The sequence below is a fragment of the Magallana gigas genome, chromosome 7 (genome assembly GCF_963853765.1).
Source record: "Magallana gigas chromosome 7, xbMagGiga1.1, whole genome shotgun sequence".
NCBI classification, from domain to species: Eukaryota; Metazoa; Mollusca; class Bivalvia; order Ostreida; family Ostreidae; genus Magallana; species Magallana gigas.
In genome coordinates this window covers 15,902,931-15,922,937 of record NC_088859.1, presented here as the reverse complement: position 1 = coordinate 15,922,937, position 20,007 = coordinate 15,902,931, and the positions used below count along the sequence as shown (strand labels likewise).

The window sequence follows — 20,007 nt, the reverse complement described above, 5'->3', positions numbered from 1 at the left end:
TTGCACCCAATTTGATAAAAAGTCAAGGTTTAAATGTCTCAAACTCTGAGGGTCAAGGTCAGAAATACTGGTACTAGAAACAAAACATTTATACATATTTACTCAGCAAGGCTTGGTTTTTATTGCAACAGTTGACAGGCAGGTTATAATTAACTCAATTTCAATTAATAACACTCTATAACTTAAATATTTTAGTTTTAAATTGTTTCCCCTCAACTAACGAAATATCGTTTAATTTGTACCTTCTTTACTAAAAGTATAATCATTTAACTATTGTAGTTCATGATGCAAAGTTCCGTCTTCATAAAAATAAATTGTAGTTCCATAGCTTAATCAAGCCAATTGAATATTGCTTTTCATTGTGTGTGACATATAACCATTTTCACTGTATTGTATCAATTATTTATATAAGTATGGTAACTGAGTTAAGTGTAGCCACTGAATTTGTTCAAGTCTTGGCAATTGCCAATCATTACTTTTCAGCCCAATTTCAACAGTTATAATGAGGGCTATTTAATTGTTTGTTGAAATAAATTCAGTTTGTTTTTGAGATTTTGATAGCCCATTAGAATTTACGGTTTCAAATTTAATGAGTTCCAAGGATGAAACGATGTTAGTTATCTCACAGTGATTGGGAAGATAATGTTAAAGGCTAAAACTATTGTTGTGTTTTCACAATATGTAGCAGCTTCTTCTCAACTTGCAAGAATGCATATTGATTTTGTAATCACATTTCTGTTGCAAAAATCAGTGTTCTTGGTTCTTGATGATATTTAGTGTCTCATTTCTGTGGGAGCGATCATGGCTCCATCAGTGTTTACAGCTGTATAATATGGTTTGATTAAGTCCTGGGGTAGATTTTGATTAACATGTACAGGTAACACGACATTGGCAATTACCCATCACAAACGCATATATGCATGCACCAGACACAGTAGATTTCACCATTTAGAGAAAATAGTGTACTGAGAGCTGGTTATTTTGGTTATAACTGAGCCATAGGTGCTCGAAGACAGACTTCGGGGATAGTTATTGCTTGTTTGATAGAAATTTCTTCAAAGTCACATATAAAACATGTTCCATATCAAATATCTGAAAATAAATTGAAAATAAACGATTCAATTAAAACAATCCAAACCTGCATATAAAAAAAGGAAATGTACGCCACTTTTTATTAGGTAACTGTGAAGGAATGCATTGACGCGCAATAAGACTCCTTTAATTTTGTTTGTTTGTTTTGAACATATTTTATTGATTAAACAAAAGGATCAGAAACAAGTTCTAACAACTTACAAGTTCCTCTCCTTTAATTTTATCATTCCTGAGTGTACATATATTGCACTGAAAGCTGAAAACTTCCATCTCAATTGTCTAGCTTGTTTAAAAAAAACTCATTTGACATGGTATATTAGGTTTACAGAAGAACATACATTCATTTTAAAAGCATACATGTAATGAGAAAGAGATATATTTACTTCGATAGTATCATTCTGTGCTTGATGGAGAAAAAACCAGATACATGTTTTAAAGTCACATGACGAAGGGGCAATAATGTAAACAAATCGGAGTGGCATACCTTTCCTCTTTTTATATGCAAAAGGGGAGGGGGATGTTTACATTGTTTTACATTAATCCTTTATTTTCTGTTAATTTTTAGTTGAAATGGAACATGTTATGTGCATGACTTGAAATTTATGCTTAAGGTGGAATAACACACCTGGAAAAAGTCACTCAAATTAACCGTAAATTATTTGATTATAAAAGATAAAACGATAAATAAACTGTAAATATGTCAAATAATCAAAAAAATTTGCAATTTGGGGATAAGAAATGAATATCTAAAAAATTTTATTCAGTAACAAAACCCCCCCTACGGGATTCGAATGCAGGATGTACGTATCGCAAGTCAAACACATTATCCACTCAGCTATTGAGTAAGGTTATATGCTTTCGTCAATAAAATCCTTTTAATAAAACGAAATTTGGTTTCGATCAGAGGTCAGCCATTTTGTGATGATGTGTTATTCCACCTTAAGAATAACAACTACCCTCGGGGGAGGGGGGGATGGGTCCCAGGGTCTTGTCCTTAATTGGCTGTGAACTGAAAATCTAAATAGATGTACTACATATATATACCATTTACCAATCATATTGTTCCAACTTGATTTCTTTTTTTTTATTATTGTATAATTCTTTAAATCAAAGAGATGTTGTCTCATCTTGGCTAGCGAAGGGTGTTTCTCTATTCACCCAAAGGTGATCTTTATCCTTGGCTAGTGAAGTTGGTGCAACGAAAGCTAAAATCAGCCTAATTAAAAAAGAAAATCTTTTTATTTAAAATTGACAAGTATTTTTTAGAATATATATGCAATAATACAATTGCTGAATGATTCAAACTGTCAAATGCTAAGGTACTTGTTTTAATTTAATTCATGATAATTAATGAAATATTGAGTATAATTCAATATGGGATAGCTATTTTATGGGTCATATTTACTTTATAAATCATACAATAAATAGCATTACTGAAACAGAAATATAATTAACCAAGTATTTGCACCACTGAGAATAGTCACCATGACTAATGTATGGAAATCTCATGAATTTTTGATCACGACACAACACTCGGCTGTAGAGATTATGTAGTTTTCTGGATCCTGCAGACTTTTCTTAGTGTGTCCTTTCTTACTGAATGGTACTAATCAGCTGAGCTGATGTCTCCACCAATCTTGGTGTGGACTGCAGGTATAAATACACTAGTGCTTATACTGCAGTAGCATAATCAAGAAAAACCTATAGCTTAGCGGAGCAAGCAATTCAGGTGAAGCTTGTGCTGCATGGGTGATGCTGGACTCTGTTAATTGTCGTGGAAATCCGCGCGGAAATGTTTGATCAGCTACTTGAACAGCTGCAGTTATGATTCTGAATTTTGTGTTGTTCTGTAAATCCTCAGACTATTCAGCTTTTACAGTGTGACTTATTATAGTTTAGATTTGGGGAATTTTTTGTCTCTCCCCGAAAAAGTGATATCAAACTGCTTGAAGTGAATAATCATACATTGTATTGTGATTAAAGAGCTGCTGATTGTATATGACAATATATAGGCATCAATAAATCCAGAGCCAATATTTCATATTAAACCCTAGTTTAGAAAATGCTTTGGGATTTTAAGGAACGTTGACACACATGGCATTTGGTGAAGAGAAATTTAATTATATTGGATTTAGAGCAAGATAGTCAAAGATAAGGTGGAGATTTTCTGTGTGTGACCAGAGGCCTTTGTTAACATGTCCACTAACAAGAAATCCCTGATTGATACTTACAGAGTGCAAGAATCCGACAGCAACTTTTTTGAAAGTTTTACAGCATTATCATGGAGACAGGAGAATAAAAGACTTCGAGCTGCCTCAGATGTAAGTATAAATGGTCTATTCATATGGTTGTTTATGGCATAATATTTTTAAAGCTGCTAGTGTTAAATAGCAATGTTTAAAAGACTTTGGGAAAAAAAATGAATGAATTATGTGTTTGATTGTTAATTTGTGTTTGCAATGTGGACTGTTCAAATCAATATTTTCCTTTTATAAGAAAAGAAACTCTCAAGTTTGCCTGTCAGTCATCGGCTGAATGCAGCTGCTGTTTTTCGCATTTCTTGTTGGTACTTGGGTTTAAGGGAGTATGGTTTCCTGATCACCAGTTGGCTTTGACGTCAACCGAATGTTTTTCCCCTCAATCAATTGAAACTGAAGTTTCAATTTTTATAACTGCAGCCAAGCGGTAGAGGGTTACTAAAACTGGGGGTATTAAAAGGATTGGTCATTGTGGATATTCCATAATGATATTATAGAAGACAGATTATTTGTGTGATGTGGTATCAAGTGTAGATATAATATTGCTGTTACCCATGTTCTTTTTTTATATATATCTCTTTGATATATCATTTATCAATGAAATTTCACAAAATCATATACGTATCTGCTGGCAAGTGTAGGAAGATGAACAGATCGTTTTTTGTCAATTTGTCGGCATCTTCAAAAGAGCTATATAATGCTTGCAATTAATGTTATTATTGAAGATGCCTTTTTTGTCTTTTCTCCTTGTTCTCTTTGAAATGCAATCGAAAGCTAGAGCCAGAAAAATCTTATGACATGATGATGATGTCATGTACCCATAAATGTAAATAGATCATATGATCTAAATCTTATTCAATATAATTATACTGTAGATTCCTTTTTTTATGCGATTCCTGCAGGGTTGTCTTTAAGATCCGCAGGTGGGAAATCCCCGGCCTAAAATGACATAATTACCTAGCTATTATTGCATTTCAAACACAATCAGGCTATAAACTAGACCCCCATTCTACTTTTTTATTTCTTCCTTCTACTTCAATTTTTAGAAACAACCCTGGATTCTTACGACATGATGACACACATTTTGCTGTCGACGGTTCATTTTCTCCTTTGTCAAGCTGTCGTGTTTTATAGGACTCTGGCATGGCTTATGTTTTATAGGACTCTAGAGATTGCTTCATTACAATTTGACATGCTCCAGATGATGTATTTTTCCAGAATAACTAATCCAGCACCTCGTATCCTGTTTCGACATAAAAATAAGTCATTTTAAAGGACTATATATTTTTGGTTGCAATGTATGATTAGAGTAATGGTTTGGTTAACATTCGTATGGACTAGAATTGCACATCTCAACATGGCTGGTATATAATCGCATCATATTAGTTGTGACAGTTGATCAGGATTATGTGTGTATATTTCTGTCCGTGATTTTTTAAAGTTGATTTTTTCAGTAATATATATCATTTTTGTGCAGTTAACATTTTGACAGCTGTTTTATTTTTCTATATTCTTTAAATAATGTTGAACCCAACAATAACTTTTAGGTATGCTCCCTTCTTTCTCATGTATCGGTATATATTTTACTATAGATAGACATGGACAGGATTTTGATTTAACTGAGTGTCAGAGAGGAAGACAAAAGGGAGGTTTCAATTTTATAAATAATATAGAAATATTTAAGCATGGAAGTGATAATTTGTTTGCACAACCTGGTGTGTTATAGGACCAACAATTTACAATTTACAAAAATGAGGGGTTTTCAATGCCTATATTCATAACAATTTAAATGTTCATTAATTTGTATGAAATATCTAAGCACTGGTGTTTTTAAAGTCAAAGTTTGAGGTGAAATATTCTTTTTTTTATGGGAATCAATTCTCTATCAGTATATACATCTGTATTGAGACCACATAGTGTATGGTATCTGAATTATGTTGCTTTTATGCTGTTTCACAGAAATATGGAATCGGCTTGCCATAAGAATAATCAGGGGTTTCGGTATGTGAAAGGTACTCAATGCAATCCAAATTTATGAAATTTATTATTACATGAAAAAGGTGCAAAACATATAGCAATATTAATTTAGCAAAATAATATGAAAAAGCATGAAAAAACAATATTTTTGAAGATAAATTTGGTTACTTTTTATGTGAAATAAATTTGAACTGTTTCACACCTTTGGATTTTATTTAAAAAGTAAAAAGTTAGCAATATATGTGGATCAAAGATACTGTTGCTCAGGTGAGTGATGTGGCCTATGGGCCTCTTGTTTCCCAAATGCTTATATTGGTAGCCTAATCTGGATGCGTTATTAAAATTTTAAAGGCATATTTTCCTTATATTTTAATTTGGGATAGTGGTTTAGTGTACGTAAAAGCATGCCATAGAGATCGAGAATCATCTTTCCTCATTAGAAAATGTCCATATTTGGAATTTAATAAAGGCAAGGACATTGATCCTATAAGATACATAAAATTTAATGGCATTTGAAAAAAAAAAAACCCCGAACTAATTGGACCATAAATAAACCATGATCCAAGTACTAAAAATACTAATGGTGTGTAAATTATAAAGTCAAGGTTTTTTTTATACATCTTTATCTTGCACACATGTTTGTTTGATGGAAATGAACAAAAAACAATGCTATGAAAAAGCTGTTCATCTTAACCCAAAGCAAAAAATAAAAGTTATTATGAAAATGAATGCATTGACCATTTATAGTGTAATGTGTTTTGTGGGTTCTAACCATAGATAACAATTATTTTCTTTAACATTGCCTTATGATTGATTTGATTGTAATAATCATCCAGAATCACCTCACTTTGATCACAGATATAATTGAATGAAATTATAGTTTTCTTTCCTATCCTCTGTGATTGACCCTTAGCTCATAGACCTAATTTGTCTGAACCTTGATCTACATTCCAGCAAATGTGCTCAACCAAAGCCACCCAGACCAGAACCTGGAACCATTAGTTTTAAAAAAACACCCTCTTGGCTTTGTATTTAATGTAGCAGAACAAGAATATATAAATCTCAAAATGTTCATCTGCATTGATTTGAGATGCTGGAAATGAGACTTATACTTTTTACCCGTAGAGATTAATGTTCTTACTTCTGTGCGAGCTCTCCACCAACTAAACATTGTTCCAACAGAGCAGCTACCTTATTTAACCTTTAAAAAAATTTGCTTTCACATATCCTGTGACTTGTGATCATTTTAATGTTAACGTTATAATAAATGATTTTTGGGAGTTGATTTTAATCAACTCTCCTATGCAGTTACTCTGGCAAACCAAAAGTGAAACAGTGTTTGGACCTAAGCACAAATCATCACCGCTAACAAGTCTTAGTTCTTGAATATAATAGAAAAATTCGATGTAATGTATGCTGAAGCATTGTTTTTCAAGGAAACTTTTCTATAAACACTTTGAAAATAGTCAGATTTTATATAATACGAACAATTTTGATATTTTTGTGGTCTCATGTATTCCCACGCCAGAGTTTAATATAGTCTCTTTCAACCAAACACTTGGCTCTCTCCGTAAGTCTCCGACAAACAGAGAGGCTCTCTTGCTTGTCAGAGATTAACGGAGACAGCTGAGCGTCAGGTTGATCGAGACTGGAGATCGATATCAATAGTGCTTGGATCCATACAATTTTTAGAATTTTTTCGATTACTAATACATACATAGTTTAAAATCTATCTTTAAATATTACATATTACGATTCATATGGAGTTTCTCTAAATTCTTGTCTGAAATGTCTAATTAAAATTCATATTATAAAAAGTGCATAATTTAAATTACAGACTAGAAACTAGTTGCCACGCAAGATAAATTGATTTTAAAATGAATGATAATCGATAAAATCCTTTCCCGTCAGTACTTCAGTACTTTGATTTAATTTGTGTGTGTTATTATTTAAGGTATGAAACCACCAAATCAAAATCATTTCTCAAATTAAAGTATTAATACTTTAACTTTTTTGAAAGGTATTTTATAGTTCTTTTAACACATAATACATATTCCTCTAAGATTAAAGCAAAATTTATTTACAACCCTCTTTATGTAATATTTCCTCACTAAAAACTTGATAGAATTCAATCACTCACCCAAATGCTCCCAGAAGAATTAGATGTAGCATTTAAAGTTTTCATTGAGAGCTAAATCATTTCTTATTTTTGAAGGACAAATCCCATAGCAGAAATGATCTGAGTGGGTGAACCAGCTTGTACTTGAACTATTGCATGTAGCTCTGTGTTGGTGTTAAACTGCGCGAGAGCCGAGAGCAGACTGTATTTAAAGCTGCTTGGTCTGATTTTTTTGTTATTACGGTATCAAAAAATTTCCATACAAACCATTTAACTTAGAAAGTTATGGACTTTCTCCTATTTATTCGAGCAGAATCAGTCTCCTTTCAAAGTTAGAGAGATTCAAAATAAATAAAAATAATAATAAAAGTAATTTCTTTTTGGGCAAACGAAAAAACAAACCAAAGTGCATCATGGGAATGTTTAGAAAAGGAAACCATTTGGTTTCATCCCCCGAAGAATTGGGGTTATTCAACCCGCATGCTATGCATCGATTGTAAAGAAAGTGAACTTCAGAAATATTAGCGAACAAAACGTACACATGTTTTTTTGTAATTTGTCTGATTATTTCGACCTTTATTTAATGCGATAATTAAGTCGTAATACAACCATACCCGTCTCGTCGTCAGGGGTGAAATTAACCATGAGGCGAAATAACGCTGCACCCTTTTATGTCGTTTGTTTGTTAGCAAATTTTGTCTATCCAAATTTGTTCAGGCCGGGAGCTTAAAAGACATACAGCTACTCATTTGGCTACCTCTGCCCGTGTTAGTACTATCGCCATTGGGCCTCTTTTCTTTTGTCAGCGTGAAGTTAATCTTAAAGACAATGAAAATCATAGTTAACTTTGTTGTGAGTGATTTCTGTTTGTTTGGTTTTTTTTGCGGTAGTTCTAATTACTGTAAATTCCTGATTAAACGCGAGGAATTAATATCCGCGTAAAATCGCGAGAAGCCCGTCTCGCGAATTCTAAAATCTCGCTTTTAATTTTTGGAGACATGTAAACTACATGAAACTATGACAAAAATATCGCGATTTTATGTTCTCGCGATTTGATGGTAAATCGTTGAATCGCGGAATCAAGTACTCGCGTAAAATAAGGAATCTACAGTAAATGTATGGATGAAGCAAAGTAAATTAGTTTTTCTTTACTATTTCAGGAGGACCGTGAAAGGCATCCTCCCTCTGAGGGTCAATTTGCCATTAAGCCAGAGATACAGCGACTGTCAAAGAAGGAGGTAAGGTCTTATAAGTGGTGTTCGCAAGCCTGCATAGAATTCAAACTGCTGTTGTGGTTTATTTTTGGTGTATAGTCCTGATGCTTTATGAAATTGTGCTGATTGCTGATGATTATCACTTATCAGGATTACGGAAAATAGTGCTACAACTGTCAATTATTTGCAGTTGTATTGATGTTTGCTTAATACAAATGAAAATAATAGTGATGGATTCATCAGTCAAAATAGAAAAAACAACACTCAATAAACTATTATGAACAAATTGATGGATATTGTTTTAGGGAATTTAGATTGAATTCATTTGTAAACTTTTTTATTGCATTTGCAAATGCAGTCCAATTGAAGTTTTTTTGTATCTCTTATATTGAGAATGTGACAGATCCTTTTTTTTTTTTTACATATACATTTAATGTTATAATAATCATAATTTGTCATATTTTGTTGGTCCACACTCATGTATAGACATGGATATACAGAATGATGCTATGTTATGACTTTGCTCCTAAAAAAAATTGTGAGAGTTTTTGGTGGTAACATTATGTCGAATATTTACAGTCAGTATGGTAAAAGCCAATACGTCATCTGCCTCTTGTATAGTTGTTGTATCTCTTGTTTGTCTTTTTGTTTTGGATTTCAAATACACCCTGTTGTTCTATCCATATAATATATGTTCACACTCTAAAAGGAAAATAAGTTCCATTACCTGGAATATCTTTTTATGCATTGACCCCTTCATCTGATCAGGTTAAAAGTAAAAGTCTATGTAGGATTTTCTAATAGAATCCATGTGATAGAGTTGAAAAATTGTCCAAGCCAGTGTTTTGAAAATTCTTAATGAATCAAAGATATGTTGGGACTTCTCCATTTTCAATCCCCATTAGAATTTTTTAAAAAAATTTCTATAGGTGAAAAGAGGGACTACATAGATAAAGCTTAGATTTTTTCCTTCATGTATAGATTTCGTTTGTTCTTGGAAATGCTTTTATGTAGAAAATCATCAAGCCTGGATTTGTCAAGAAAATGAAACTGCTATGACCTGTATTGTAATATAGTTCTTTTTTGTAGTAACGGATACAGGAAAGTATCAATAAACCTAGATATGTAATGCATGAATCAATAAAAAGAGAGTATTTCATGAAAAAGGAAATCCCATTCCAAACCTTTTAAAGGCTCTCTGCATGACAAAGCATTTAGGAATGCATAATGTACATTGACAAGTTTGTACAATTAAATGAATAATGCAAAAACAATGAAAGGTTAAGATCTTATGTGATCAATCAAGATTTATGTTTTACGGGTTTTTAATGCGTTATTCATACTGCCTCAAGATCATGCAGACTTTTTACGTTCAATATAACATTTATTTTGAAGTTGAGTTCAATTAAACTGAAGATGAAAGTAACAATTGGTAATGTAAAATTTGTAATTTAATTTGTTTACTCTTTTACATTTGTTTTAAAAGAGCTTGGACTTTTGACAATCTCCGGTATCATGAAGGCGGGGTCTACTCAAAGTTAACTGTCCAGTCTGGCTACATGAATACATTGAATGGAATAACATTTTTTCGTTTTTATCCAAGGATACATATATTTCAGTTGAAAAAGCATCAATTTCACAAAACAGAGCAGATCTTGGGGAAGGAAAAAAATTTTCAATATTGACTGTATATGAATATTAATGAGCTTCTTTTAGTGAGTTAGAAGAAAGGAGGTCAATATTTGACAGGTAATAAGCAAACTAGGTAATAACAGAAAGTCCAAGCTCTTAATAAAACTACCTGTCAAATCCATTTTACTGTAACCTAACTTTTGTTCGCATCAAGAAATTTTCCAAGATTAGTGATAGCCCCCTCATTGCAAATATTTCTCACTGCAAATAGTCCTTTCCCTATTAGTGTAATAGCAACACAGATGTAGATAAGATTTTACTGCAAAAATGAGTTGCTACAAACCAGTTTAACTCCAGTAATTCCTGTTATAAAGTCGTTGCGAATAGAAGTTGGTTAAGAGTAAATTGTCTGTTCTTTTGGCAAGGGTGTTGATAAGGGGTGGCAGCGGTTAGAATTTAATATTTACATACACAAAGTATGATTCTGTATATTTCTTACGGAAATTGATTGTAATACATAGCTCTGTAGACATGGAGAGGAATAAAATCTGAAACCTTCAGTGCCAAACAAAAATCACAGACTGCATGAAATTATCATGACGACATTAGAAACAATTTCCCTTAGAAGATGATTTGGCCTGAGTGTTTCTTTTAACGTATTTATGTGCGTTATGTACATTAACAATAATTTAGTTGATTTTTTTTGACTTTTTTTAAGACAAATTAACATTTAAATTTCGAGACAAATCTGGTTCAATTCACCCAGAGGCCTTCCGTTTTTATCGAATTCGCCGCCCCAACATGAAATACCTTCTGATGCCTCAGTCTTTTGTGCAGTTCAGCATAAATAGTTGACTAAAAAATACTTTTATCTATGGAAATATTGAAAAAATTTGGTAAAACAAGGCACCCCTTGTACCTCTGGATCTATATGCAATGTTGATCAGAAACCAGAAGAAACTTGACCGGGCTCCACCCCAAAGGATGTGATCAGTGTCTATATACTACCACTTAGCCAATACAAGATGATGTACATTTCTGCTCTTTGGCTCTGGATGGTGTACAGAACACTCAGATAATTATCAAATTATGGATGTCAATGACATGTAATTAGTGATTTTTCTTACTTTGTAATCTCTGTTCAGAGATTCCGAGGCATTGCGTGATCACATAGAAGAGACAGTATTAACCGGCACAATGTATGTACAGCCCCTAATGAAGCTTTGAAAAATGCTGGAGAATCTCCTCACTTTGAAAACCAACACTTTCACATGACACAGGGATTATGCTTGGCTAGACATATTTATATTTCTTTGGGGCTGTGGAAGATCTCTTAGGACAAATAAAATTGAGCAAAAAATTTATATAAAAAAAGGAATAAAAGCTAGTATTTAACTGCATTTCGTGTCTGTGTGAAAAGCTTTATAATTTGTAATGTTGTTGGGATGTCTGATAAGCTTTTGAGGAAAATCCAAAATAGTGTGTACTTGTTTATGTGTAGGTGTTAATTACCTTTGCAAGGTAAACTCACAAGGGCATTCTTGTAAGAAGTAAATGACAAATCTATTTTCAAAGCCTAACCTTTATATAGTAATTATTTGACATTAAGAATAGATCAGTATTTGGTATTACAAAGTATTAATGCAATGCCCTGCTTTTCATTCTGAAACAAGTAAAGCTAATATATATCTGACATGATTTAAGAAAATGAGAACTATAGTATTCAAAGTGTGTAACATACCTGTACATACATAGAAGAAAATGTTATTTCCTTACTTTCTTATTACAAGCCAAATCATATTACTCTAAATGGCAGAAGTTCAAAGGCATCATTTTTATACCCCCGCTCCGAAGGAGAGGGGGTAAACTGTTTTAACCTTGTGTGTCTGTCTGTCTGTAACAAAAATTTCTGTCGCATTTATCTCAGCAACTATTTATCACAGATGCTTGAAATTTTTACACAGTGTTTGTTAAGGCATGCCATATCGTGTGATATATTTTTTTACCAATCGGACGTCAACTTCCTGTTGAATGACGACTTTGCTTATTTTTTAACCAAAATTTTCAAACAAATTTTCGTCAAAGATTTCTCAGCAACTATTATCGCAGATGCTGGAAATTTTTACACAATATTTGTATAGGCTTATTGTGGGATATATTTTTGTACCAATCGGACGTCAACTTCCTGTTAAATGACGACTTTGTTTATTTTGCATATTCACATCAAAGCGGGGGTATCGCTAGTGAGCATTGGCTCACAGATATCTTGTTATAATCAAAGACCTTGATACAATTACTATTAGTTCTTGTTCTTGCTAAGTCAGTTTTATGTTTTATACAACTAACCGATTACTAATTTTGTAACCATTATGGCAGGGGAATTTTTTTTATGACAGTTTACTTTTTATATTAGATTCTTTATTAACCGGGTTTTCCAAAGGAAAAACCCGCTTATTTAAATGGTGAAAATGGTGGGCGGCTGGCAAAAGGGTACCCCTATTGTACTGATAGAAAGTTGATGTTTTGCAGATCAATTGTACATATATCAGAGATGTGCTTATTACTTGAATTTTGAATTTTGATAATTTATGAAAAAAAACAGCTGTTGAACTGAGTCATTTTCTCAGTCATTTTCTCGTAGTGTTTATCAATTCAGGGTTGACAAATGGACTATGGATACTGTTCAGATAAAAGAAAACCCAGTTTGCTGTCACATATTTGACAGCTTTTCTTTTGTTGCAATTGTTATGATAAAAAATTTACCTATAATATAATGACCAATATATCTACCATTATCTCTACTGTGGCATCAATGATGGTAAATTGAAAAAAAAAAATATGCACAAATTTTTGTATTTTGATATGTACGTTTTTGACGAGTATCTGGTTAATTAGTTGGAACGAATTGAGATTAACTGATTAGCAATTCTGCAATTGATTGCCATCCCTAGAATATATGCATAACTTTAGCAATATGACCCGAAATTTTTGTGGGTGAATGCACATTTTCACAAATTAAATGAAAACTTTCAGGAATTAACACAAAACTTTAACAAACAATCATGTAGCATCACCTATAAACCTGTAACTATTGCAATTAAAGGGGAAACTTTTACGAATGTAAATGGGTAACTTTTGATATATAACACAACTTTTATTTTATTTTTAGTTTGAGCTGCTGTACATTGAAGTGTTGTACACCATCAAGCACAAGATCGGGACCACCGCCGGGGGGCACCTGCCCTACATACAGGACCTGTACCAGTATGCCCAGGAGGCCTTCAGGATCTCCCCCGAGGACCACGCCAGGCTGCTGGCCAAGGCCACAGAGGAAAAGGTTGGACAAACAATGAACCTAGCTTTAAAATAATATTAACCTGTTCTTTGTTTACTGTAGATTCCATATTATATTCAAAAGCGAGGACATATCCCAGTAAATTTGTGAGGAGTAATTTTAACCCCCAAAGATATTACGGTCTTTCTATTATTAATTTTTCTGACTGTTGTAGACTTTTTGAAATTATAATAAAATTATGCTTTCGCAGCTTTAAATTCTCACAATTTGATTCATATGGCAGGCATGTGAAATTAAGTACAATTAAGGTTCGCGTTAAATATTCAGGACTTTACAGTATTCTGTTCTTAGTGCCTTGCTTTTTGTATCGGATTAGTTGTAACGAGTCATTTAGCTTCTAGCAAATTAAATAACGACTTTGTGATGCATTTATTATCTAACAAATTCAAGACTGACCAAGGATTAAAATACTATATTACTCCCTTCTGATTTGATTTCATATGGATTTCTTACTTTCATTTAAACTTTGTTGGAGATTTAATTTTTACTTTGTGAAATCAATGTGATATTTACGGTAGGTTTGCAAGCCTTAAACACAACAATTTTTGAAATGAAATTTATGTTTTTTTGATATGAATTATAAAAAAAACATCAATAACAACATTTTTCTAGCATTTTAATACGGTAGAAGTATATTTCAGTTTTTTACCAAGGCTGAACAGAAATCTCTAATAAACAATGCATTAACCTTATGTAATATCAAGTCCCAATTGTAAAATAGTATGCATAATAGATTGGTCCATATTTCCATTACTTTGGGCTCTTTATTATCCCAAAGTATTCAACAGATTTCAGTGTAAGCAATATGTTTGGTGTGCTAAAAGAAGGTTGCTAAAATGCCAATGATTGCATTTTATGAGCAGAAAAGATATAAAATTGCCATTAGCATGATAAAAGTTGGATTATAGTTGTTGCCTTTTTGACTTTGTTCATCAAGCCTGTCCCGTGATGATTAAGAGAATCTTTCCACCTCCTTTCAGCAACAAAATGTCAGATGTCAAGTGGAATGACTACATGTTGCATATTCATCTCTTTCATGTATTAATGGAGCCCTGTTATTCTTTATTTCAGCCGCCCATTATCATACTTAACGTGACAGTAATTAAAGCCCGGGATTTGGAAGCTAAGGATGCTGACGGTAATATTTGCTTTATAGGCGGAATTTCTGCTTGCGTCTCTTTTAAATTCTTTGTAATTGTCCTCTCTTGCCTGTTATTTGCTTTTCATAGGATTGAAATTTAGTTTCCAATAATTAAGGCAAAGTAAGGTGGAAAAGGTAGTCATTGTGGAAGGTACCTATGCATCTACTTGTGTGTTAGAATGGCATTTTCCGTTTCTCTGGCTTTGCTCCTGATTTTTGCCCCCAGCTTTTCTAATTATCATGCAAGCAACTGGAATTGCTCTATGACTTACAGCAGCTGAAAATTAAACATTCCAATTAGCCAAGGCTTTAACAAACTTGAGTGGGATGAATTTTGCATGCAGTTGTTTCTCATCCTATTAACTTGCCCAGTTGTCAAAGTTTGCTCTTGAAAATTGGGAATAATTTCAGTGTCTCTTACCGGAAAGTTTACACTACTGCTTTAGTTTACCAAATGAAATGGTATATGCCTTATTTAGACAAAAAATATTAGGATGATAAATAAATGATCAAAATATGAGTTTAATACACTTTCCATTGCTTTGGTAAAAAGATCTGTGCTAATATCAGTGGATCTTTTGAAGTAGAAAATTTACAAATTGTATTAATGACTGGTTCAAGCAAGTCTAAGACATTGCAGACATGATTCGTGTAAACACAAATAATTGATATTGCTCAGGATATACATATAATGTCAAAGACATTATAGATCTCTTGATGGATTTAGAGGGAGACATCGCTAAAAGGTGCCGTTTGTCATTCACAAGGAAAAAGACGGCTTTTGGCCGGATTTGTATTTAATTAAGTCTTTCCGAGCTTCCTCCATTAGATAAAAAAACCTTATTTATTAGTCTGGAGGATATTTAGGATCTTTGATACAAAGTTGCTCTAGTGCAGTGAGGATTCAGATTGATCAGGGAGTTAGAATTACTGCAGAATTAAATTCATTTAATTGGACACACAAGCAAGGCAGTGGCATGTAATAAACCCTTAATTGGCACTCTGCATCCAGGTTAGAGCCAGAAAATTAGAAAAGGGAAATGCAATAATTCTAGATTTAGAAAAGAAATGTGAGAAAATATTGGATATTTTCTATTTCAAGACCCTGTGTTTCCTACAATTTAGAAACCAGTTGCAATTGATGATTTCCTGTTTCCTCCATATCAACCAAATTTAGAATGTAAATAAATTGATTGATCTTGGTTGTGGATGTGGAAATTGTCGAATTCTTTAAATATGACAAAGGAGATAAAAGTTGGGACTATTGTTTATTTCATCAAGCTAGAATATTTTACAATTGAGCAAATTCAAATTCTTTTATCAAATTCTTTTATCAATTTAAGATTCTCATTATTTAGGTATTAATGCATTGCTTTTAATGTTCTAAGTTAAGGTCAAAGTTAAAAAATTAATTGTATTTGATGGATATAGTATTTTTCTTTTTCTCATTGTTAGGCTGTTCAGAGTTAATTCTATGTCTAAGGTCACATTTTTATATGTATCGTACTAAACTGTAGGAGATATAGAGTTGTAGTCATAATGAGTACTGTAGCAAGAGGTACCTATATACCGGTACATCTATAAATGTTAGCAAATATCACTAAGATATTGTGGTACAAGATTGTAATGAATTTTGTACACAATTAGTCCAGCAATTTCCCATCTTGAGGCCAAAGATTCCCACCCGTTTCAAAATACAATAATTCTGTGGAGGCTTAAATTAGAATGATTTTTATGAATATTTTTACAATTATATACAGGTATATTTGATAAAAAAAATCAACCAAAACAAAGACAAAATTTTTTTTGGAGAACATGTTTACACTTAAATATATATATTGATTCACCAGGCTTCAGTGACCCCTACTGCATGCTGGGAATCATGCCTGGTCGACTGCTGGACCAGGACTTATCTAGTGCCGTCCTCTCCGACGAGGAGGACCATCACAGGAAGGAGGAGAAGAAGCGGGGAGGAAGTCTGCGGAAGTTCTCGCTCACCAAGAAAAAGAAGGACAAGACAGTGAAAGAGCTGATCCCGGCCAAGCTGATCAAAACGACCGACGTCAAACCCAACACTGTCAACCCAGTGTGGGAGGAGAAGTTCAGATTGTACGTGTCTCAGAGAGAGAGAGAGAGAGAGAGAGAGAGAGAGAGAGAGAGAGAGAGAGAGAGAGAGAGAGAGAGATATGCAATATAAGTGTGGGAGGAATAGTTTAGATCATATGTGTCACATGTTCAGATTGTTCTTGTCACATTAGAGAAAGAGAGAGACGCAATAAAGGTTTTTTAACACTATAGATCTCTGCAGTTTGTTCTATATATGTACATTGGTGTTTCATTTGGTGAATTTTTATTTAATCGATTTGTTATATGTTTGTAATTACTGTAGGGAAATTGCTGAATCTACAAATTGTTGTGGACATTAATTTGTAGATGAATGCAAAATGAGTGATGGCATTGTGGAAAATTGGAAATGGCTATATATTAATACTTGCATAGGTTTTTACTTTTATACTACATTAAACAACCACTGCTGTTAATAAAAAAAATGCAATTTGTTTGTTTCAGTGACTTGGATGATGTGAACTCTGATAGACTACATCTTGATATCTGGTAGGTGTGATAGTTTACATCTTGATATCTGGTAGGTGTGATAGATTACATCTTGATATCTTGTGATTTTTATACCCCCGCAAACGAAGTTTAGGGGGGTATATTGGTTTCACTCTGTCCGTCTGTCCGTCTGTCTGTCTGTCCGTCTGTCCGTCTGTCCGTCTGTCTGTAGACGCAACTTTGTCCCCCCTATAGAATTTTTTATTACTGCATGGAACAGTTTGAAAATTTGTACATATGTTGAACACCATCTGAAGATGTGCACCTGCAATTTTTTTTAAGATCAGACAAGATTTAATGATTTTATGACAGTTTTCATTTTCCTTATTCTATATATTGTACACTAATGTTGAAAAGTAAGGGAGGTAATCCTTACAGATTTTATTAATTAATTAATAGAAAACACTCTAAAATATATTTATATAAATACATCCAGATGAAGTTTTTTGTCTTTATGTCTTAATTAATAAAAAAAAATTATTTTTTATAAGTATTCTATGAACTGACAATGCAAAGTTTTTGTTTGTCAATGATAAATTCTTAGGAGCTAATAAGAACATCAAAGACAAGTGTGGCTGAATTCATTTGTCCCAAGGGAGCCATTATCTGAGCCATGGTTCAGATGGAGCATGTGTTTAGGGGAAATTGATAATCTGTAAAGTGGGTGATGGTTTTGGGGCTATTTTAAAACTGTTTCATGTAAACCAAAAGGTCTATCATTATAAGGAAATAAATAATATAATTACCCGGTATTAATAAAGATGTTAAACTATTTTTAGAGGTTGTTTAAATTTATTTGTCAAGTAAATTGATGAAGTGACCCTATTGGGCATTAATTTAAATGAAATTCAAAATTACTGATATGATTGTAGTGTTTTGGCAATTTTAAAATTGTTTGTAATATTAAATTTTCTTTTTTTACATATTTTTACATAGTATGGTAATTATGGTAATGTTTTGGGAGTTTATAAAATTTAACAAGTTCATCAAAGAAAATCATAGTCCTATGGGATCAATTTTCTGATATGGAGTTCCATTGTGCCATAGGAGAAAGTGAGGAAAATTTGAAACAACTAATTGCATCTGTCAAGACTCTTATTAGTAAGATATTGAAAGTTTTATCAACAGAAGAGCATTGCTTGGCTACCGGTATTTCTATTCACTGCAAAGGGAGGGGTTATTGTCATTTCGTTGGTTTTTCTTTAAATCAATTAAATTAAGAAAATATATCATCAAATACATACATTTGTAAATGTATTACTGTTATAGATATGTATTTACAGTGAAATTCTGACAATTTTGATTTTATTTTTTCTTTGTTAACTAATTTTTTTATTTTTTTTACAATTCTAGAAATTTTTTTTTGTATGTGTTCCAAACCTTTATTATTCAATTCAATTATTTGTCCCATTTGAAATTAGCCTAGCGGGGGTATTAGTCCCATTAGGACAGTTCTAGTTTACATCTTGATATCTGGTTGGTGTGATTTATTAATCTTGATATCTGGTAGATGTGATAGATCACATCTTGATATCTGGTAGGTGTGTTAGATTACATCTTCATATCTGGTAGACTAGGTATAATAGATTACATCTTGATATCTGGTAGATGTGATAGATTACATCTTGATATCTAGAAGGTGTGATAGACTACATCTTGATATCTGGCAGGTCTGACATAAAAAATTCACAAAGCATTTTTTTTAAAGTAAGCTGTATGTAGAGGTTTCAAATATGGAAATATTGTTTAAAAAACTATTTGAATGCAAGCATTAATTCAATTGTGATTCTACCTATCTTGGGTAAAGGATCATGGTCACAATTGACTCAAGTTTTGTTTATTGTGAACTCTGTATCATAACTTGAAAAATTGAAGTTGAAATTCTGACCATTAGAAATACCTTAATTAAACATTGTTACATGTAGCATATGAAACGGAAAAGGAAAGTTTGAAGGAAGTTGTGACCATTCCTCCTTAAAGGCCTTTCACAATTGGCGCACAAGCAGCTTACAACACTTGGCGATCAGAATATTTAAGCTTTCCACAAGCTGTCGCATATGTCGCACAAAGTCTTGCAATTGTTGCATGCATTTTAGTGGTTGCATCAAGTCTCCCCAAAAGGGTGGACATGAACACTATTCAGATGCAATCCAAATTATTGCCATGCAAAGCATGAATATTTGTATGAATGTCTAACTAGGTTTTGTGTACTTGTAAGAATGATGCATGATTTTGAAAGGTCATAAGATAAATCGCAGCTGTCTTGCTTGTGTTTTATTCTCTATGATTCACACGAGCATTCGTATCATGGAATGAACGATCTTCAGAGCACCACTTGTCAAATCGCATTGGTGCATGTTCAATCGTCCAATCACATGTGCTATCCTCATTATCTTACAACACTTGCTTTCATTTTACAGCAGTCGCATATAGAAGCAAGATATGCATTGCACAATGATCACTTTATATCAAGCAAATTTCGTATGAATACCTTTCAAATGTGATTATTTCTGCAACAGTTTACTATCCAAATCTAAAGTTTTTGGTTGCACAAATATTTTGTCACTTCTGCTTGTGCACCAATTGTGAAAGGACCTTCAACATAA

At 32.8% G+C, this 20,007-nt stretch overlaps 1 protein-coding gene across 3 annotated transcripts in view; it reads left to right on the top strand.

Annotated features, from left to right (window-relative positions):
- Positions 1-20,007, top strand: part of LOC105347160 (BAI1-associated protein 3) — a 55,966-nt gene that overhangs the window by 10,327 nt on the left and 25,632 nt on the right. For all 3 annotated transcript variants that reach the window (XM_011456092.4, XM_011456090.4, XM_011456091.4), the window contains exons 3-8: positions 3,326-3,413; positions 8,607-8,684; positions 13,462-13,629; positions 14,719-14,785; positions 16,639-16,897; positions 17,357-17,401. In XM_011456092.4, coding sequence (XP_011454394.3) covers positions 3,326-3,413; positions 8,607-8,684; positions 13,462-13,629; positions 14,719-14,785; positions 16,639-16,897; positions 17,357-17,401 — 705 coding nt within the window. The remainder of the gene's footprint in view (positions 1-3,325; positions 3,414-8,606; positions 8,685-13,461; positions 13,630-14,718; positions 14,786-16,638; positions 16,898-17,356; positions 17,402-20,007) is intronic.